The 21918-nt window shown below is 56.7% G+C and overlaps 1 protein-coding gene across 2 annotated transcripts; it reads left to right on the top strand.

The window, feature by feature from the left end:
* Positions 1-404: 404 nt before the first annotated feature.
* Positions 405-21880, top strand: Sympk (symplekin scaffold protein). 2 transcript variants are annotated; one of them, XM_048369332.1, is made up of 27 exons: positions 405-492; positions 3016-3139; positions 3292-3357; positions 4117-4170; positions 4263-4336; positions 4769-4895; positions 5281-5530; positions 6032-6202; positions 7519-7758; positions 8632-8786; positions 9175-9325; positions 10489-10693; positions 10855-11005; positions 12529-12764; positions 13377-13458; positions 13577-13690; positions 14594-14741; positions 14994-15154; positions 16417-16525; positions 16689-16789; positions 17165-17255; positions 17577-17678; positions 19966-20153; positions 20596-20772; positions 20928-21023; positions 21135-21443; positions 21683-21880. In XM_048369332.1, the coding sequence occupies exons 2-27, from the start codon at positions 3035-3037 to the stop codon at positions 21830-21832; spliced, it is 3813 nt and encodes a 1270-aa protein (XP_048225289.1). In that variant the 5' UTR covers positions 405-492; positions 3016-3034; the 3' UTR covers positions 21833-21880. The 2 variants fall into 2 exon arrangements, with proteins under 2 accessions (XP_048225289.1, XP_048225290.1); XM_048369333.1 differs by lacking the exons at positions 19966-20153; positions 20596-20772; positions 20928-21023; positions 21135-21443; positions 21683-21880 and adding an exon at positions 17835-18346 and having other exon boundaries at positions 426-492.
* Positions 21881-21918: the final 38 nt, after the last annotated feature.

The following is a 21918-nucleotide window of genomic DNA, read 5'->3' as shown; positions in this document are numbered from 1 at the left end:
AAAAATAGTCTCACTCTGTGTACAAGGTCAGGATTAAAAGACGGAGAGGCTCGGGGGCCGCAACAAAGATCTCTGTCGGGCAACAAACCACCTTCGCGACTCAGGACCTTCGTCCAATGCACTCTCTACTCAAATAACGCCAGCCAGCCGTCTAGGGACTCCAGAAGGCTGCCCTCAACGCCGTCCTGCGGGAGAACTACATTTCCCAGGAGGCTCTGCTCTCACTTCCGCTCGGCGCCTCCGCCCAGAGACCACACTTCCCAGAAGGCACAGCGCATCAGTTCCGGAAATGGAGGCTCCTTCTGCAGAGGCCTCCCCCTCCATACGCAGTAGGGGCGGGCCGCCGTCGGGACTCCATTTCCCGACGGTCCTGAGACTGTGGCGCGTGCGCAGCGTCACGGCGGCAGGCGGAAGATGGCGGCGGCGGAGGCGGCGGCGACTGCGGAGCGCCGCAGCTGAGGGGGCGCGAGGGGGACGGAGGCCGGAGCCGCGGTGAGCGAGAGGCGGCGTGAGGACGCGGGGCGCGGGCCCCGGGGGAGGCCTGCTGCGCGGGGGGGTCGGGGCGGGTTTGGGAAGACCCCCTCGTTTGTTCCCCTGTTCTGGACCCATCCTTGGGCTCCCCAGTGCGCTCAGCGCAAAGTTCCATCGTGGCCTTGCTGCTGTGTCCGCACCGCAGGCCTCGCCTGCCCCCCTCTGCGTCTTTGCGCTGCTTCCATTTCGCACACCAGCACCGGCCTCGCGGCCCCCCAAAGTTGCCACGCGCCTTCCCGCCCCGCGGTATTTGCATTGGCTGGCATCTCAGCCCGCCACGTCCTGGTTACCCCATTCTGCCCAGTTAGCTCCCCATTCAAGGCTCAGCGTCGACGTCACTTCCTCTGCCCAGCCCTCCTTTCCCGCCCTCTGTCGCCAGACCCCCACGCTCCGCGTTCTCATAGGTCCCTGCGCCTTTCCCTCTTAGAACACGTGGTCTTGATTTGTTATGAGACCTTTACTTTGGGTGCTATTAGGATTATGCCGGCTTTCATGAACTCCAGGAACCGGATGTGTCAGTGAGTGTTGTGTCCCTAGCTCAACACCCTCACACACATACTGGAGACACCTCCCCTCCTATCAGTCGAATGAATGAAAAAATCCTCCTAGAGCCATTCTTTTGGAGGGTGACAGTGATAATTTGTCCCTGACATCGTTCCTAATAGCGAGAGACTTCACATATACCAAGTGTCCTTCATTAGGAAGAATAGCTGAAATAATTATAATACATTTCATGGACTCCAATGCTATGCATCTATTAAAATATATATTGGTGTATTGGAATCTGACATACTGTAAGTGACAAGTGTGAATGAGTGTTTATTTTACAGGAGGCAGTTGATCCTCTATTCATTTGTAGGTTTAACCAATCTCGGATTGAAAATATTCAGGAAGGAGGAAATGTAACAAGTTGGATAAGAGGGGCTGGGAATATGGCCTAGTGGTAAAGTGCTCACCTCATAAACAAGTTGGATAAAAAATGTACTCACTGCCTTATGAAACTGTAACCCCTCTGTATATCACTTTGACAATAAGTAAACTTTTAAAAAAGGAAACAAAAAAAGAGAAAATATTCAGGCAAAAATTGAAGGGGAGGTGGGGTTGGGGATATGGCCTAGTGGCAAGAGTGCATGCCTCATATACATGAGGCCCTGGGTTCAATTCCCCAGCACCACATATACAGAAAATGGCCAGAAGTGGCGCTGTGGCTCAAGTGGCAGAGTGCTAACCTTGAGCAAAAAGAAGCCAGGGGCAGTGCTCAGGCCCTGAGTCCGAGCCCCAGGACTGGCCAAAAAAAAAAAAAAAAAAAATTGAAGGGGAGGTGCAGCTCAAATGGTAGAGCATCAGCCTTGAGGGGAAATGCTAAAGGATAGCACAAATCTCTGAGTTCAAGCTGGGGCTTGGACACACATGCACACACACACACATACACACACACACACACACACACACACACACAAATTCAAGCTCCAGGCTCTTACCTATAACCCTAGTTACTCAGGAGCCTGGGGTCTGAGGATCTTGGTTTACGAGGCAAGCACTCTAGCCATTAGGCCATATCCCCAGCCCCAAGGATCTTGGTTTAAAGCCAGCTCCTGCAGGAAACTCCTTAAGACTCATCTCTAATTAGCTTCTAGGAAAACAGGAAGTGGAACTAGAGTGCAAAGTGGTAGAGTAGTAGTGTTAAAAACAAAACAGGGAGGGCTGGGAATATGGCCTAGTGGCAAGAGTGCTTGCCTCATATACCTGAAGCCCTGGGTTCGATTCCCGAGCACCACATTATATAGAAAATGGCCAGAAGTGGCGCTGTGGCTCAAGTGGCAGAGTGCTAGCCTTGAGCAAAAAAGAAGCCAGGGACAGTGCTCAGGCCCAGAACTGGCAAAAAAATTAAAAAAAAAAAAAAACGGCTGGGAATGTGGCTTAGGGCAAGAGTGCTTGCTTGCCTCACATGCATGAAGCTCTGAGTTTGATTCCTCAGCACCACATCAACAGAAAAAGCTGGCATAAACAGAAAAGGCTGGAAGTGGCCCTGTGGCTCAAGAGGTAGAGTGCCAGCCTTGAGCAAAAAGAAGCCAGGGACATTGTTTAGTTCCTGGGTCCAAGCCCGAGGACTGGCAAAAACACACACACACACACACACAAAAACAAACTTGGAGTTCAATCCCCAGGACAGGCACAAAAACAAACAAAAATTGCTGTGTATTCTTCCTCATCTAGAGAGACAGGAGGCATGGAGCCTGATAAGGGGCACTCTGTGTCTGTTTGGTCATTTCCCAGTGGTGTTTGTGGCCATCTTCCTGTGTGTAAAGTAGTGGTGATAAGATGGAGTTCTAGAACCTGAGACCTCACTGTCCCCACTGTACTCCTTGGGCACCCAAACATAAGCCAGACATGGGTTTGTGGTATAGTCAAGGGCAGGAAGGAGAGCTGAGCCCTTCGTGGGTGACAGTCCACAAGTGGAGATTGATCTGGCTCCTTTTCCAGAGAGTGTCTGACAGCAGCCATGGCGAGCACCAGTGGGGACAGTGTCACTCGCCGGAGCGTGGCATCCCAGTTTTTCACCCAGGAGGAAGGGTCAGGCATTGATGGCATGACCACCTCAGAGAGGGTAAGTGTGATAGGTAGCTGGGATTCAAGAAGTGCAGCTCCTGCCTGCCTGTGGATGACACCCTCAACCGTCAGTGGTCTAGAATAACTTCAAGGGTCCATCGGGCTGCTGAAGCTGGCTCCATCGACTGGCCTTCCCTCCCATCCTTCCAGGTGGTGGATCTCCTTAACCAGGCAGCGCTGATCACCAATGACTCAAAGATCACAGTGCTCAAGCAGGTGAGGGCAAGGGCAACCTGGCTGGGCAGGATGAGGGCAGGATGGGGAATGCTGCTGATAAAACTGGTGCCTACACTTGGCATCTGTGCCTGAGTCTAAACTCGGTGCCTTGTGGGCATGTTCATTTAGTCCTTTCCACAGGTCTGCCGGGGGGGGGGGGGGTGGGCGGTGAGGAGGGGAGAGTGTCTAGGGAAATTTTTATCCCATAGATCATGACAGGTTTTGGGTTATGGGAAATGGTCTCACTGTTAAAGGTGCTTTCTTTTTGCGCAGTAAACTCAGCCTGGGCACTGTCTCTAAGCTTTTTTTGCTCATGGCTAGTGTTCTACCATTTGAGCCACAGCTTCACTTTCAGCTTTTTTGGTAGTTAGTCATAGATGAACTAGTCTCATGAACTTTCCTCCATGGCTGGCTTTGAACCTCGATCCTCAGATCTCAGCCTCCTGAGTGGTTGGGATTAGCGGCCTTGTGAATAATGCCATGTGAAGTGAGTTGAACTGATGGCCAGGGCTGCCACACCCGGGAGGGAGCCCTGGGGCTACCCTTCCTCAGCCCCTGTGTCCCACCAGGACTCCCACCTTGGGGTTCCCTCTGAAGCTCCCAGGGTCCTATGGCTTGCTGTTTAAGGTTAGAGGAGTGAGCTGAACCTTAGGGAGAGGAAACCAAGCTGTACTCCTGGGTGGAGCTGAGTGTCTATGCAGCCTCTGCTTGTCCTGATTTTGTGCATATCCTCCTCTTCCCATCCCTACCTCCTTCCAGGTCCAGGAGCTAATTATTAACAAAGACCCCACACTGCTGGACAACTTCCTGGATGTGAGTGATGGTGGGATCAGAGTGGGGCCTGGGCATCAGGTAAAGGTTGGTCCTTGTTTGTAAAACCCCTCCCCCTTTCTCTGATACAATAGGAGATCATCGCATTCCAAGCCGACAAGTCAATCGAAGTGCGAAAATTTGTCATTGGCTTCATTGAGGAGGCATGGTAAGGGGCCATAGTATCTCCTGAGACTCCCATGCACACTGACTCATCATGAGGACCTAATGTAATGGAGACCCTGGACAGCTGAGGTTCCCCCAAGTCCCCTATACTAGGCGCTGCTTCCCTTCTAGAATGCTCACAGTGGCCTCTGCCGCTATGCTGGTGTGGGTGACCTTTCCATCCTGCTGTCAGGGCTGTATTGGCTTTAACTGCTTCCTGTTGTCTGACTCCACTTTTTCCTTTCCTTTTTTTTTTTTTTTTTTGGTGCCAGTCCTAGGGCTTGAACTGAGAGCCTCACAATCATGCCACAGCTGGCACTTTTCCTCTGTGGCATCTCCGTGTGGGCCCTGATTCCTCCATCCCCTACTGCCTGGACCCCAGGGTCCCAGCAGTGATCTCTCCACACCACCTTGCCTTTCCCTTTCCTCACCCCAGCAAGCGAGACATCGAGTTGCTGCTGAAACTGATCGCCAACCTCAACATGCTCCTGCGTGATGAGAACGTGAATGTGGTGAAGAAGGCCATCCTCACCATGACGCAGCTCTACAAGGTGGCTCTGAAGGTGAGCCGGCCTTCCTGCAGACACATCTGGCAGGGTCACAGCATTTCTTGGTGGGCAGGATGGGCACAGACAGGGCATGTAGTGTTGCCTGCTGGTTCACCCATTCACCAGAGGTTCCCCCATGCCTTCCCTGTGCCCAGCCATGATAGGTGGTGCTAGGTCACGAGTCAGATGAGTGTGGGCCAGTCGGTTTTGTGCCTTTGTCCTGAGATCTGACATTTGAGTGCTGGGTTATCACTATTGGGGGCCCATTGTCCACTGGCCAGCACTGAGCTGGGGGCAGTTGGAACTCAGCATCTGTTAACCACGTAGCTGTCCTCGGGTCTCCAGATGGGAGCAGAGGCCAGGTGAGTGATGCATTGTCCTCCTCCCACCCTTCTGGCAGTGGATGGTGAAGTCACGGGTGATCAACGATCTCCAGGAGGCCTGCTGGGACATGGTGTCCGCCATGGCTGGGGACATCATTTTGCTCTTAGACTCTGACAACGATGGCATCCGTACCCATGCCATCAAGTTTGTGGAGGGCCTTATTGTTACCCTGTCACCTCGCGTGGCTGACTCAGAGGTACCCCGACGCCAGGAGCAAGACATCAGCCTGGAACGAATCCCTCGAGACCACCCCTACATCCAGTACAGTGAGTGCTGGCCACGGTCCAGTACATAAGGACCCTGTACCTCTCCCTTCCTCCTCTCCCCACTACTGCCCCTCACCTTTCCTGCTTAGTAAGCTCTGAGATCTTGATGCTAGGGTCAAGTCCCAGCTTCACCATTTTATGACCTTCACAGTTCCCTCTTGGCTTTCCTTTGATAGAAAGGTCGACAAGAGCAGAATCCTTGTCCTGGGCTGGCGGGAGTGAGCTGACCAATGCCAGTTAGCGTGATGGTTTTCTTCATTGCAAATTGCCAAACTACTATGTACATATTCTGTGTTGAGAAGTCTAAAGCAGCACAAGAAATCTCTCTCCCCCATTCCTGTCTGCTTCCCAGAGGGGAAGGAGTGCTTTGAGATTGTCAGCACACGTTCTGTGGGTTTTTCCAGCCATTCATAAATGCCTGATTACCAGGACCCTAAAGATGCTTTACCTAAGGCCTTGAGGAAAGGGCCTTGCTCATGGTTCTCTCTGTCCCTGCGTTAGATGTGCTGTGGGAGGAGGGCAAGGCAGCCTTGGAGCAGCTGCTCAAGTTCATGGTGCACCCAGCCATCTCCTCTATCAACCTGACCACGGCTCTGGGCTCCCTTGCCAATATCGCCCGCCAGAGACCCATGTTCATGTCTGAAGTGATCCAGGCCTATGAGACCCTACACGGTAGGTTGTGTCCTTCCTGCCCCCTGTCATGAGGAAGTGTGTGCCCAGTGGTGTACCCTGGGTGTACCAGCTGAGTCGCTATGGCTACAAGACAGCATTCTCTATCACATGGGAGCCCTTGGTGTGGCCCAAACCTGCCTCAAAACTGGCTTGACTGTTGAAGCATATGTATTGCCTGTGAAACCCTTTCAAATGTTCCAGCCTTTCCCTTGCCTTCACCCCAGAGCAGGCTGCTAATACTTTGTCCTCTTTTGCTTTTTTTTTTTTTTTTTTGGCTAGTCCTGGGCCTTGGACTCAGGGCCTGAGCACTGTCCCTGGCTTCTTCCCGCTCAAGGCTAGCAGCACTCTGCCACTTGAGCCACAGCGCCGCTTCTGGCCGTTTTCTGTATATGTGGTGCTGGGGAATCGAACCTAGGGCCTCGTGTATCCGAGGCAGGCACTCTTGCCACTAGGCTATATCCCCAGCCCATTTGTCCTCTTTTGTATGTAGATGACAACTAGAAAGTTTGTCAGGGATCAGATGCCCTCCCAACTCTTGGCTCATGTCCACCATGTTGGATTCATTCTTTGGCTCTTTCCTTGAGTCATCAAAGATGGCTCCCACAAAACTGCAACCCTCTATTCCATCCACTTAGCAACCCCAGGAGAAAGAGTGTCCCTTTCCCTATGATTCCAGCCCAAGTCTGAGAGCTGATGCTCATTGTCTCTGATTGGCTGAGCAGTGAGCATGAGCCTGACTCTTGACCAATCAACAGTGACCAGTGGAACACCAAGTTCTCACTGGCCCCTGGTCTCACGCATCCTTAGACAGAGGATGGGGACAGGGTGGTTCCCTCAAAGGGGAATGGGAGTGGTGCTGACAGAGGAACAGGCAGTGAACCCTGGGCAGGCAAAATTGCAGGGATCCTCTTTGGCTCTGGAGCAAGGGCGACTGTCTCACCAAGGTGACTGCCAGGCCCAGGGAATCTGGAGTAACAGAGAGATCAGCATGAGCTGTTGTGGGGGCCAAGGGGGAAGTTTATGGATAACGTGGTGGGTATTGGTTGCCTTCTCCAGGGGAAAGAAACATTTGGAATCCAGACTGGAGATGGAGGGACCTGAGACTGTGTGTTTAGTAAAATAGGGTTTGAATGTGTCTGTTTCAGGGACTATTAAGGGTTTTAGGAGCATAAACAAGGCCACACCCTCCTCAGGGCCCAGCAGCTTCCCTCAGAATAACTGCAAGACCACTGCCCAAGTTGAGCACAAGGGAAATAGACAAGCAGGATCCTCAGAGATCTGTCCACAGCACAGAGCTCCTGTCTCTTTCCTTGCAGCCAACTTGCCCCCAACACTGGCCAAATCTCAGGTGAGCAGTGTGCGCAAGAACTTGAAGCTGCACCTACTAAGTGTGCTCAAGCACCCAGCCTCCTTGGAGTTCCAGGCCCAGATCACCACTCTGCTGGTGGACCTGGGCACCCCCCAGGCAGAGATTGCCCGCAACATGCCCAGCGGCAAGGACGCGCGCAAGCGACCCCGGGACGACGCTGATTCCACACTCAAGAAGATGAAGCTGGGTGAGCTGAGGCTGGCGTGTTCACTTACAGTAAACTGCAGGACTAGATAGATACATAGTTAATTGCCTGAATCTACTGTAACTATCGTGGATACAAAAAGGTTTTCCTTTCATATTTATTGTCATTCTGCTATAAGGAAGAACTTTGTTGTTTTATTTTTTGTTTGTTTGTTTTTGCCAGTCCTGGGGCTTGGGACTCAGGGCTTGAGCCCCGAGCCCTTCTTTTTGCTGAAGGCTAGCACTCTACCTCTTGAGCCACAGCACCACTTCTGGCCTTTTCTATGTATGTGGTACTGAGGAATTGAACCCAGGGCTTCATGCATGCTAGGCAAGCACTCTACCAGGCTCCTGGCTTGCCTCTACTAATTAACTGCTGGAATTACAGAGGTACACCATGAGGAGTAGCTGATGGCTGGCTCAGCCATGCTCCTGCAGGGGGGAGGATAGGAAGTGGAGCTGTGTCTCAAGGGGTAGATTGCCAGCCATGAGAGTAAAAGCTGAGTGAGAGCTGGAGCCCCTGAGTTCAAGCCCCACTACCAGCACAAGGAAGGGTGGGAGTAGGACAATCAGATATCAAAATCCCAGTACACATATAGCCATTTTAATGATACATATTAGCAGTACCTACCAGGGCTTTGTGGGATCAGCTCATGAGGTGTGGCTCATTCCCATTCCCAGATGAGAAGTAAAACCTTCACAGAGGCCGCTTGGCTTCCAGGGCCCCCAAGAGCAGAGGGAGGCCTGCTGCCAAGATCCAGAACCATTGTGCAGTCCCTGTTGGCTAAGGCAGGCTGGAGGCAGGGGCTACCTAGGCAGTCCCGCCTGGGAATGGGGCCTGCTGCCCTCTAACCAGCATCTCTTTACCCCATCCCAGAGCCCAACCTAGGGGAAGATGATGAGGACAAGGACTTGGAGCCTGGCCCATCAGGGACTTCTAAGGCCTCAGCCCAGATCTCAGGCCAGTCAGACACAGACATTACAGCAGAATTCCTGCAGCCTCTGCTGACGCCCGACAATGTAGCCAATCTGGTGAGTATGGTGGGCTATCCCTCATGGGAGGAGGAAGTGTCTCATCCTTTGCCCTCCCTCCACCCTGTCCTGGCTACCTCCTCCCGATGACCTCATTCCGGGGTACCTCCTGCCTGTGGCTGGATCTCTTCTTGTTCTTAACTCCTGGAGGCCACTTGTCACTTGGACTCTTTGTCCAACCCCTATCCACACCCTCCCATCCACTCCCTCTCTTGGTCTTCAAAGGGACGTTGCAGACAGGTTTGGGATTGGGGTTCTGATTCCCAGGAGGCTGAGAGCCACAAAAGCCCCAGTCACTGTCACTGCCACTGCCCACTGGACCGGGCCAGGCCTGGGTCAGTTCCTGGGAAGCTGAGGTGAAGGTGCTGCTCTCTTCCTTGCATGTCAGGTCCTCATCAGCATGGTCTACCTGCCCGAGACTATGCCTGCCTCCTTCCAAGCCATCTACACCCCCGTGGAGTCCGCCGGCACTGAGGCCCAGATCAAGCACTTGGCTCGCCTCATGGCCACACAGATGACCGCAGCAGGGCTGGGTCCAGGTGGGTGTCGTGCGGGGCCCTTGCTGGAAGAGTGTCTGTGCAAGGTCGTGGATGTGAAGTTGCATGCTTCCTGACCTGTCCTTCACCATAGGCCCTGTAGAGTTGAGTGCTCAGTGTTTTCAGGCCCCAGGCTTTGAAATCCCCACAGACCTGGCTTCAAGGTCCAAGCTGAACCTAAAGCATCACCCACCTAAATAGCTGCTCTTCTTGGATTGCTTAATCTTTTGGGCCTTAGCCTCTCCCTGATTTCAGCAGTGCTTGTGATGCTATGAGCAGCAAAGTGCACAACTCTAATGCAAAGCGAACACAGGGTGAAACTACCATGCAGACCAGCCTAGAACATTCCCCCTGCTTTGTTCCAGTGACCACTCAGGGAACCTCATATCCAGACGCAACTCTCAGGTGGATTTCTTTTTTTTTTTTTTTTTTGGCCAGTCCTGGGCCTTGGACTCAGGGCCTGAGCACTGTCCCTGGCTTCTTTTTGCTCAAGGCTAGCACTCTGCCACTTGAGCCACAGCGCCACTTCTGGCCATTTTCTGTATATGTGGTGCTGGGGAATCAAACCCAGGGCTTCATGTATACGAGGTGAGCACTCTTGCCACTAGGCCATATCCCAGCCCTCTCAGGTGGATTTCTGCTAGCGTAGATTAGTGTTGCTGCTGCTTTTATTCAAGCAAATGCTCACTACTGTCCCTGAACTCTCAATCCTGCCTCAGCCTTCAGAGTGCAGGTGAGGCTGCCACTGTGCCAGCATGCCTCTCCTTGGAGCTTGCTATGGTCCAATCTCGGCATCTGGCTGCTGTCACACACCGTGGATTTTTTGTGATTGATCTGCACTGTGGTACTCACTAGCAGCTTTTCATTGTCCCCTTCCACGAGTGCACCACTCTCTGCCATTGTGAGCTGAGCTGCTGTGAATAGAGGTGTTGTGTCCTCCTGGCCAGGGTGAAGGCAGGGCTTGCTGCTAAAGCTGTTTATCACATTCCTGTCGTGGCTGCCAGGTGCTCTTGTGGCTTTGCCTGTGGCAAAGGTGCCTAGTTTGCCCCTTGGGGTTCCATGGCTAGGTGAGGGCAGGGGCAGCTGATGCTGCACACCTGAGGCCCAGCCCGAAGCCAGCCTGAGGCAGGGCTGACTCCCTGGGTGCCCACGGCTGCCTCTCTCAGGTGTGGAGCAGACCAAGCAGTGCAAGGAGGAGCCCAAGGAGGAGAAGGTGGTGAAGCAAGAGAGCGTCCTGATCAAGAGGCGCCTGTCAGCGCAGGGCCAGGCCATCTCTGTGGTCGGCTCTCTGAGCTCCATGTCCACCCTGGAGGAGGAGGCACCCCAGGCCAAGAGGCGGCCGGAGCCCATCATCCCTGTCACACAGCCCCGGTGAGTCTCCCTCTGGGCGGGCCCCACCCAGTGCCACAGCCCCAGCTGTCCTTTCTCTGTGCCAGGATGAGTCTCAGGGAGTTCGTGGGAGGGGCAGAGTGGCTCCACAGCCCATCATCCTGCAGAGGGGGCACAAAGTCACTGCCCTGTCTCCCACACAGGCTGGCAGGTGCTGGTGGGCGCAAGAAGATTTTTCGTCTGAGCGATGTGCTGAAGCCACTGACAGATGCCCAGGTGGAGGCCATGAAGTTGGGTGCCGTGAAGAGGATTCTGCGGGCCGAGAAGGCTGTGGCCTGTAGTGGAGCAGCCCAGGTGCTCTGGCCCAGGCTGTGTGTCCGTCCTGTTCCCCTCCCCCCCCCCCCCCCCCCGTCACCTCCCTGACTGCAGCCCCAGCCTGCCACTGTCACCCCTCCAGTGGAGGCAGAGGAAGCAGCTGTCCTGGCCATACACAGTGTTATCATCCCAGGCCTGGCCAGGGGGGTGGGGGTGGGGCTGGAGGTTCTTCATTCTAGATCTTTGGCTTTTTAAATTTTTTTTTATTTTTTGTATTTTGTATTTGTATTTTTGTATTTTGTATTTGTCACAGGATTGAACTTAAGGCCTGGGTCCTGTCCCTGAGCTTTTTTCTTTTGGCCAGTCCTGGGGCTTGAACTCAGGGCCTGAGCACTGACCCTGGCTTCTTTTTGTTCAAGGCTAGCATTCTACCACTTGAGCCACAGCACCACTTCTGGCGTTTTCTATATATGTAGTGCTGAGGAATCGAACCCAGGGCTTCATGTATAGGAAGCAAGCACTCTACCACTAGGCCATATTTCCAGCCTCCCTGAGCTTTTTTTACTCAAGGCTAGTGCTCTACCACTTGAGCCACAGCTCTACTTCAGGCTTTTTGTGGGGGTGGGGGCAGGGCCAGGGAGGTATTTAATTGCAGATGAGAATCTCAAGGGCTTTTTTCCTAGGCTGGCTTTGAACTACAATCCTCAGATCAGTGTCCTGAATAGCTAGGATTCCAGTTGTGAGCCACTGGCACCTGATAGCTTTGTGGTTCTTAGCATTCTTAGTGCTGAACTTCACACAAATTTGATTTTTTTTTTCTATTCTGGCCATACTGGAGTTTTGAACTCGGGTCTTTGTGCTCGTTAAATTGAAACTTTACTACTTGAGCCATGATCCCAGCCCACAAAGTTGCTTTTCATTCCTGATTGTGCCACTTGTTGATGTCACCTCAGTCAGGTGACTTTTCCTCCATTCAAGTTAGTTTCTAATTAATCGTATTTAATAAGCTGTTATAAAATACCTTAAGGCCAAGGCCTGACAGCTCACATCTGTAATCCTACCTGCTCAGGGGGCTATGATCTAAGGATAGAGGTTCAAAGCTAGGCTGGGCCTGTAAATCCAAGAGACTCCTATCTCTAGCCAGCCAGCAAAAAGGCAGAGATGAAGCTGTGGCTCAGTTAGTAGAACACTAGCTTTTGGACAAAGAAGCTAAGCAGGAATTCAAGGCCCTGAGTTCAAGGCCCCCCAGTCCCAATAACCAAAATCTAAATAAACAAAAAACAAACAGCCCTCCAGGCAGCAATGTCCAGTCAGGTATCTGAGCGATGTCTGCACAGGCAAGGGCCCAGCCCAGGCCTTCCCTGAAGGACTGCTGTTCCCTGGTGACCACTGGCTTAGTTTCTTTTCTTTATCATTAACCATACAAACTTTTGGACAGGGGGGCTTTGCCTGCCTTTCTTGTTCTCTACCATGTTTGTGCTGGGGGTTCCTGTTGATTATAGGGTGCCCTGACTGCATAACAACCCCATCCCCATTCCACTGACCCACTAGTTCTCCACCAGGTACGAGTCAAGATCCTGGCCAGCCTGGTGACACAGTTTGACTCAGGCCTCAAGGCCGAAGTCCTATCCTTCATCCTGGAGGATGTGCGGGCCCGCCTGGACCTGGCCTTTGCCTGGCTCTACCAGGAGTACAACGCCTACTTGGCCGCAGGTGCCTCGGGTACGCTGGACAAGTATGAGGCCTGCCTCCTTCGCCTGCTGTCCGGCTTGCAGGAGAGACCTGACCAGAAGGACGGGTGAGGGGCAGCCTGGGCCCGCCTGCCCCCCCCATCCCCCTTTTCCTGCCCTGCTTCCCTGTTCCTCTGTGCACCAGCCACCGCCCTGTGCTTGCTGTTGTAGGTCCTAGGTCTTCTGCTCTCAGCCCCCATGGGGCAGCCCTGGTGACACTTGATCATGCTTCTCCACTGCCCTTGGGGTGAGGTCTAGTCTTTCTGTGGCCAGTGAGGCCTCTTAATGACCCAGCCTCTGTGCTCATGTCTGCCCCTCTCCTCCAAGACCTTAGCCACATTGGTCTTGTAACTGTCTCCTCTGAGCGTGCCAAGCCCAAGGCCTTGGCATCTTCTTGTTGGTCTGCCTGGAACTCCCCTGCACTTTGTATGGCTGCCACCTCTCTACCAGTGCTCAAAATCAAAGCTCCCTTGGCAGTCTTTCATGCTTCTTAAATGGAATCCTGCCTCCTCCCACCTCTTGTTCCCCCCTCACGCACATACTGCTGTAGCAAATTGGGAAGATGAGGACCCCCCCCCCCACCCCAGGGGAACGAGTGTCAGAGAGGAAAGTGTCTGGCCAGGCCCTGGGGGAGAACCCGCACCCTCGCCTACAGCCATGCCCTGTGCTGCTCTCGGCAGGATTTTCACCAAGGTGGTGCTGGAGGCCCCACTCATCACCGAGAGTGCCCTGGAGGTCATTCGCAAGTACTGTGAGGACGAGGTGAGACTCGGGCCCTGGCTTCGCGGGCCTAGCCCAGGCCTGGTGGCAGAAGCCACACAGGTCTGGCATTTTGGATCTGGTCTGCAGTGCACTGAGCTCTGATGCCTTCCTCCTCCAGAGCCGCACCTACCTGGGCATGTCCACACTGCGGGACCTGATTTGCAAGCGCCCATCCCGCCAGTTCCAGTACCTGCACGTCCTCCTGGACCTCAGCTCCCATGAGAAGGACAAGGTGGGCCCATGTCATACCTGGCTCTGCCATCCCTGCAGCCAGCCGCCCTCCGCCCCGTCCACTGAGCATTTCAGGGGCACCAAGCTGCCCAGAAGCCAGGGCACCAAGCCTGGCTCTTGCTACCATGTACTACTGCGTGGAAGTCCTTTTCACTGTGTTCCTTCTTTCTTTCTTTCTTTCTTTTTTTTTTTTTTTTTTTTTTTTGCCAGTCCTGGGGCTTGGACTCAGGGCCTGAGCACTGTCCCTGGCTTCTTTTTGCTCAAGGCTAGCACTCTGCCACTTGAGCCACAGCGCCACTTCTGGCCATTTTCTGTATATGTGGTGCTGGGGAATCAAGCCCAGGGCCTCATGTATATGAGGCAGGCACTCTTGCCACTAGGCCATATCCCCAGCCCTGCTGTGTTCCTTCTTGATGAACTTTAACTCTATACAAGGCCTAAAGGCCTGAGCAGAGCAGGGGGCAGCTGTGGGAGGGAGCCCTGGGTGGAGCCAGACTGTCAAGTCAGGATGGTCGGGGTGGTGGGTGTGGGGTGTCCTGTAGGAGGGAGCACGTGAGCCGAGCCCTCATGATGTGTGATGTGGTTGATGGGCTGTGGACTCACTGCTCCTCACCAGCGCGCTTACCCTTCGCACACCTTCCCGTGAGTCAGTGCCTCTGGTGGCTCCTGGAAGATGGTGTCTAAGTGAAACCAATGTAGCCAGTGAAATGGGGCTCCTGGGGTGCCAACTTCCAGAGTCAGGGCATCCTGGCAGGAGCGTCACTGGAGGAGCCAGCCAGGCTCCACGGGTGGGAGCTACAGGTCCCAAGTGGGTCCATGTCCCTGCGGGCAGGAGTGCTGCAGAAGCCTGGAGCCCACACCAGCCATGCCTCTCCCTTTCCCGCATCCTGCTGCTGTCCCTCAGGTGCGTTCCCAGGCCCTGCTGTTCATCAAGCGCATGTACGAGAAGGAGCAGCTGCGTGAGTACGTGGAGAAGTTCGCCCTCAACTACCTGCAGCTCCTGGTCCATCCTAACCCGCCGTCCGTGCTGTTCGGAGCCGACAAGGACACAGGTCAGTGCCTGCTGGGAAGGCAGTAGGCCGCAGGGACAGGACATGGGCAGGGCTGGGGGGACAGAGGGCACAGAGGGCAGTGGGGTGGGCCCAGGTCCCGGGGCTGCTGTGGGGCTCAGTGCTCTGAGGGGGCTGGTGATGGGCCTGGCTCTTCTCTGCTGGCCCACTCTTCCCTGAGTGGGGACAGCCCTGCAAATGGGAAGTGAAGAGGGAGTGTGGGGACCCATCTGAGCCGCAGCCCTGTCCTGTCAGAGGTGGCTGCGCCCTGGACGGAGGAAACAGTGAAGCAGTGTCTGTACCTCTACCTGGCCCTCCTACCTCAGAACCACAAGTTGATCCATGAGCTGGCCGCCGTGTACACGGAGGCCATCGCCGACATCAAGCGCACAGTGCTGAGGGTCATCGAGCAGCCGGTGAGGGCCCGAGCCCACTCCATCACCCACCCCATCCAGACTTCCCATCCCACTGAGCACAGGGTGGGCACCACGATCTTTGCCCAAGCTTCTGGTGGCTTCTGGTGGCTCAGCAGCTACGAGCTGGAGTTGTGCAGGCCTGGGCTCACATTTGGCCTCCTCCATGCCCACAGCGATCCTGCCCTGTGGGTCAAAGTGGGGTTGGGTGATCCAGTTCTTTCTGCCAAGCACTGGTCAGGAGTTAGAACCCGCTCACATTGCTGTCTGGGCCCCCACCATTGGTGAGCTGGTTCCTATGTGGCTAATGCAGCCTGGCTGTGGAGGCATAATGTGCAAGGCCCTCCTATCCTCCCCCACCCCCACCATAACGCAAGGCCCTCCTGTTCCCCCATCTCCACTATAATGCAGGGCCCTCCTGTCCCCCCATCTCCACCATAACTCAAGGCCCTCCTTTCCCCCCCATCCCCACCATATCGCAAGGCCCTCCTGTCCCCTCCCATCCCCACCATAATGCAGGGCCCTCCTGTCCCCCCAACCTGGCTACACAGAAACAGCCCAGGACCCTTCTGTCCCCTATGGTTCAGAATGATTGACTTCCATTCTCAGCGGGACTTGGACTTGAAACAGCTGAAGAAATCCCATCTCTGCCCCTGCTAATTACTAATGTATATTCTAGAGTTTCCCTAATAGAAACAGGGAGGGGTCTGGGGTGTGACTCAGTGATAGAGCAAGTGCCCAGCAAATTGGAACATCAGCCCTGTAAAAAGTCTTGGCTGGGTATGGTGGTACATGCCTGTAATCCCAGCACTCCAGGTGGAATGGAGAGTTCCTGGGCTATACGTGATGAAACGCTGAAATCCTGACTCCAAAGGAAAAAGCACGCGGAGAGGAGCTTGTGGATGCCATGTCCCTGTCTCCCGGCTCTTCCAGCCTCCATGCCTAAAATGTGGCCAGTGGGCCCACCCTGCTTAGCGCAGTCCTCTGGACTAGGGGTGCCTAGGTTTCCTCTGCATTGTGGGTGACCAGTCCAAGCGGGTGGTGGGCCTCTACTCCCCACGTTCAGCTCCTAAATCTATGGCTTGGCTGGGTCAGGTGAGTGTGAGTGGTTGAGATGGGAGGCCGCTCCCTGCAAGAGCAGGGCTGGCTGAGGAAGACAGGAAATGGTCCATGCCTGGCAGCCTGTCCCCTGCCCTGCACCCCGTCGTCATGTCCATGACTCCCCTCTCCCACTCACTCTGGCCTGGTCCTCCCCACATGTCTAGATCCGAGGAATGGGCATGAACTCGCCTGAGCTGCTGCTGCTGGTGGAGAACTGCCCCAAAGGGGCAGAGACGCTGGTCACCCGCTGTTTGCACAGCCTCACGGATAAAGGTGCCCCGCCCTCCCCCTCCAGACATGCCCTCCTTCCACAGCTGCCATGGCCCAATTTGGGGCCTCAGTTTCTGTCTAAAGCAAGGTGGTGCCTTCCCCCGTCCCCACATACATCCCTTCAATGGTCCCTTCACCCCAACCTTGGCCTCTCATCACCCCACAGTGCCACCGTCCCCAGAGCTAGTGAAGCGGGTGCGAGACCTCTACCACAAGCGGCTGCCTGACGTGCGCTTCCTCATCCCCGTGCTCAATGGTCTGGAGAAGGTGGGGAGCTGGCTGCCCCCCTCTGGGGTGTGGGTTTCTGGAGGGGGAGGGAGGGTGGGGAGAGGAGGTGGGAGCTTACCTTGTCTGGATGAGGAACCTCAGAAGCAGAGGGCCTCGTGGTGCAGCACCTCCCTGCCGTTCCTCCCTGCCCCCCAAGAAAAACCGCAGGAGCCACATTACAGTGGTACATAGTGTACCCCAGTCCAGTGCTTGGGGACCTTGCTCACCCCACTCCTGCTTCAGGCCACCCAGCTTTGCTCCCCCAACAGTGTCTCCCACCCCACACTCCATCTCAGGGGTCAGCAGGGTATAGCTGAGGGGTTTGGACTGCAGGGAAGAGGGGTGCATTCAACCTGCTCCCCCTTCCCCCTGTAGAAAGAGGTGATCCAGGCCTTGCCCAAGCTCATCAAACTCAACCCCATCGTGGTGAAGGAGGTCTTTAACCGTCTGCTGGGCACCCAGCACGGTAGGTAGGCGTCCCGCCGGCTGGTGGAGAGGGTGGGAGCTGAGGGCCCAGGGCCCCATCCAGTGGCCCTGGCCTCCCCCTTCCTGATCCGGGCCCCCCACTCCTTGTGCTAACTCCATCCACCTCCCTGTTGTTCCTCCTGTCCAGTGAGCACTTACTGAGTGGTGCCTTCACTGTGCCCAGCCCCGTTGGGGCAGAGAACCAGCTCTCCCCACACAGGAATGGGGTGTTTTTCCTACTCTGCCCTGTGACACTGGGGGCTTAGAGACCTATCTTTACTTAGGTCTCTCTCCGTACTGTCACCCCCTACCCCTACTGCAGGTGAAGGAAACTCAGCCTTGTCCCCACTGAACCCTGGAGAGCTCCTGATTGCACTACACAACATTGACTCGGTGAAGTGCGACATGAAATCCATCATCAAAGGTGAGCCCCCCCCCATGGCTCCTCTGGTGGGGAGGGGGACAGTGCCTTTGTCACTTGCATTATCCCCCCACATGGCCCTGCTGCATTCTACCACCATAGCCTGCTCCCCTCCCTCAAGGCCCTGCCCCTCACAGCCCTGCTTTTGTCCATCTCCAGGTAAGACCCAATCCACCTCTTCCCCTGGCATGGGGTGGTCCTAGGGTCTGGGGGTGCCCCCCTGCCCTCGTCCCACGGAACACAGCAGGTGAGACACTCAGGGCCTCTGCCGGCATGAGGGGGCACTGTGAGTCATGCCCAGAGGCACGATGACCCTGTGTGGCATCTGGTGAGTATGTGGCAGACAGGAAGTGGTCCAGAGGGACTGATTCTCTTCAGGGCCACACCCAGGGGGAACTAGAGTGCACCCAAGCCAGGTGGGCCCTGGGGTGCCCTCTGTTCAGACACTGCCTGGAGCCCCCATCCCGGCCCCACATTCCCCTGCCATGCTTCCCCTTGGATCCCAAGGCCTCTAGGGGAAGAGTGCAGGGCAAGGAAGGCTTTTGAAGGTCATGGTCCAGCGTGTGGTCTTAGGTCCCTCCCGCCCCCCCTTTTCTTTTTGGTGGTAGTACTGGGGTTTGACCCCTGAGCTTCCCACCTGTGAGGCAGGCACTCTACTACATGAACCACACCACGCCTGAGCCATTTGTTTGTGTTTTGTCTTTGGAGGAGGCTCTCACTAACTGCTTGGGCTTTTTAATATTATTATTAACAAGTTGAGAATATAGACACTTTCATACCCCAAGGCTATTCCTGAACCTAGAGTAGAAACCCTGGATGGCCCAATCTTGTGGCATAATGTAGAAAGGGGGTGGGGTGGGCAGGAGGAGCTGAGCAAACCTGGCCCCTGCTTCCATTGTACGGGGCCTACATGCAGCCTTCACTGCAGCCGGGCCCCTGCACCCTGCAGCTGGCCCTTTCCTGCTGCCCCTCCCACCCTGCCTACCCCGCACACATCCCAGAGTGGTCCCAGGTGCCCTGGCCCACTCTACCTTTATACCTTACCAGATGACAAGTCCTAGCAGGCCCCAAGCACCGTGAGAACCTCAGTGGCCCCTGCACACCACCCTCTAATGCCCTGCACCCCTCCACCTCCCTGCTATTTGCCAGCAGTTAAGAAAGCTCTGAAGCTGGGTGTGATGGTGTACACCTGTAATCCCAAACCAGCCTGGCTCCTTAGTAAGACCCTGTGTCAGAAACTAAGAGACGTCACTGAATGCCTCCAGTCAGCCCTGTCCTGGGTGGTGCTGGAATTCACTGGGGACAGGGACTGCCCTTGTCCCCTGGGCAGTTAGGATCACAGGGTAGGGCTGTGAGGGCCAAGGGACCGCCTGACCCAGCCTGGCTGTAGGATCCAAAATGGACACTGCTGAGAGCAGGGATTGGTAGAGGAGGTGCCAGGGTGATGGCAGAGGCCAGGGCAGCTCCAGCCACCTCAGAGCACTGAAGGACATGCCTACACCCTTGGGTGCTGCTTGGAGAGAAGATGAGGCTGCTGGTGGAGGAGCTAGCGGGGGGGGGGTTGAGCAGGTTCTGGGGCACTAGGCAGCTGGGCCTCTGGGCTCTGGTGAGAGGTCTGGGTGCTGCTTTGGGTCCTTGGGGTCTTCACACCCTTGCAACAGCCTTCCTGTCTGCCTCCCTGCAGTGCCTCTTCCCTGGGATCCCCTTTGTCCCTTCTAGGACCACCCTGTTCTCCACTAGCCTCTTGTGGGGGGGGGGGGGAATCTCCTGGCTCAATAAAGACTTCCTGGTTGATGGACTCACATGGCCACTGGTATTTGGGGGTGATGGGCTTCAGGGCAGCCCCTGTGGTTCCCCTGTTAGCACTCCTGCCTTTATGGGTGCTTCTGTGGCACCAGCCCTTGGCTGCCCTGGTGTTGGGTGTTGAGTGGGTGGGTGGTCATCTGATGCCCCACCTCCATGGTCCCCTCCACCCCAGTTACCATCGCGTCTGGGCTTGCTACCCCAGGGTCATGCAGCCCCCGCAGAAGCCCTCTCCAGGAAGGCTTCCACCTCCCCTTTCCCAGCACCTGAAGTGCCTGTCTCCCCACTAAGCCAAAGTGGTGATATCCTGGCACGAGGTACCCAGGAACTGGCAGCACCTCTTCCCACAGGGCTCTTGGGGCCAGGGTTGGGGTAGTGCCCACCCAAGGGCCTTCTGTTAGGCTGGGGGCTCCCCTCCCCTGTAGTGGGGTTCCCACATCCCGGGAAGCCACGGGCGGAAAGGACAGGCCCCCTCTCCGCCTCGCAGCCACCAACCTGTGCTTTGCGGAGCGGAACGTGTACACGTCGGAGGTGCTGGCTGTGGTAATGCAGCAGCTGATGGAGCAGAGCCCGCTGCCCATGCTGCTCATGAGGACCGTCATCCAGTCCCTCACCATGTACCCCCGCCTGGGGGGCTTCGTCATGAACATCCTGTCCCGCCTCATCATGAAGCAGGTAACCCGGCCTGGCGGCCCCAGGGACCCAGGCTCCACCCCAGGGCTGCTCTGGCCGACCTGCATCCCGTCCCGCGGGGTGGGGGAGGGCAGGATTGCCGGACCCGCAAGAGTGCGGTCACCCGCTGCAGCAGTGCCGCCCACAGCTCCCGAGAGTCTGGAAATGGGCTTTGGATATGACGTGACGCCACCGGAAGTAGGGGCCCCACACCTGCACGCCCCGTGCTGGGTTCGAATGCCCTCCAGTGGCCCTGCAGGGTTCCCCCTCCCCTTCTGCCTGATGGACACTAACGGGACCGGCATCGCCCTCTAGAGGCGGCCGCGAGGACAGCAGGGGCCTGACGGCCCGGGAGGGCGGGGCGGGGCGCCGACCAGGGGGCGGGGCGACGGCCTGGGGGCCGGGCCGGGTCCGCACCAGCCCAGCAGCGCCCTCTGCCGCCCAGGTGTGGAAGTACCCGAAAGTGTGGGAGGGCTTCATCAAGTGCTGCCAGCGCACCAAGCCGCAGAGCTTCCAGGTCATCCTGCAGCTGCCGCCGCAGCAGCTGGGCGCTGTCTTCGACAAATGCCCGGAGCTCCGCGAGCCACTGCTGGCGCACGTGCGCTCCTTCACCCCGCACCAGGTATGGGGCGCCAGGCACAGGGTGCACCTCGGGCATGGGGGTTCACCAGGCACAGGTGGGCACGGATCGGGGAAGGGCACGGAGACCGACAGCCCAGCGGGCATCTGTGAGGTCCAAGGTTGGCTCAAAGCCCCTCTGCCCCGCCTCCCCACCAGCAAGCACACATCCCCAACTCCATCATGACCATCCTGGAGGCCAGCGGCAAGCAGGAGCCCGAGGCCAAGGAGGCGCAGGCCGGGGCCCTGGAGGAGGTGAGGTCCTGGGACCCCAGGGTGGTGGGATGGGGTGGGATCCTGTAGGGGTGCGTGTCCTCGGGGCCCTCCCCTTGTGTCTCCCTGCTCTGAGCCGTCTTTCCCCCTCAGGACGACTTGGAACCTCTGGCTCTGGCCCCGGCCCCCGCCCCCCGACCCCCCCAGGACCTCATCGGCCTGCGGCTGGCTCAGGAGAAGGCCCTGAAGCGGCAGCTGGAGGAGGAGCAGAAGCTGAAGCCCACGGCTGGGGCCGCAGCCTCGGTCAGGCCCGGGCCTCCACCCGCCTCTGAGGAGGCCGTGGACTTCCGGGAGGAGGGGCCCGAGGGCGAGACCCCGGCCATCTTCATCAGCATGGACGACGACGCAGGGCTCACTGAGGCCGCGCTCCTGGACTCCAGCCTGGACGGGTCCCTGCCCAAGGTGGGAAGGAGGGGTGGGTGGGGCTCCTGTGGGGGTCGGAGCCTGGGGGGAATGGGGAGGGATGGGGTGGGCGGGGCTCCGGAGGGGGTTGGAGCCTGGGGGTGGGGTGGGTGGGTGGGCGGGGCTCCTGAGGGGGCGGAGCCTGGGGTGGTGGGGGGTGGTGAGTGAAGGGGGCGGGGAGGGACTGACAGTGGGGAGGGCCGAGCTGTGGCGGTGACCCCGCCCCTCCCCGCCAGCAGGAGGCGGCTCCGGGGGCGCCGGCCCAGGAGGAGCGGAGCCCGCAGACCCTGGGTCCCGCGGGGGACGACGCCGCGAAGACCCCCAGCCCGGTGGCGGTGGCTGTGGCTGCGGAGGAAACAGGGGAGCCCGAGGCCCCGGGGAACAGCTGACGGGGCTGCGGGGCAGGGGGCCGGGCCGGGGTGCTTTGCCTTAAAACAAATAAAGGAGATGGCGCTCAGGGCGCGGTGCCTGTTCT

Source organism: Perognathus longimembris, chromosome 20, assembly GCF_023159225.1.
Source record: "Perognathus longimembris pacificus isolate PPM17 chromosome 20, ASM2315922v1, whole genome shotgun sequence".
In the NCBI taxonomy this organism is placed as follows: Eukaryota; Metazoa; Chordata; class Mammalia; order Rodentia; family Heteromyidae; genus Perognathus; species Perognathus longimembris.
Note: the sequence above shows the minus strand (reverse complement) of the source record. Positions and strands in the feature narration are given on the sequence as shown.

Excerpts from the sequence above, each read along its gene's own strand:
- Sympk (XM_048369332.1), top strand. The coding sequence starts at position 3,035 with ATGGCGAGCACCAGTGGGGACAGTGTCACTCGCCGGAGCGTGGCATCC. Across the intron at positions 3,358-4,116 it reads AGATCACAGTGCTCAAGCAG|GTCCAGGAGCTAATTATTAA; the intron begins GTGAGGGCAAGG and ends ACCTCCTTCCAG. Across the intron at positions 4,337-4,768 it reads GGCTTCATTGAGGAGGCATG|CAAGCGAGACATCGAGTTGC; the intron begins GTAAGGGGCCAT and ends TCCTCACCCCAG.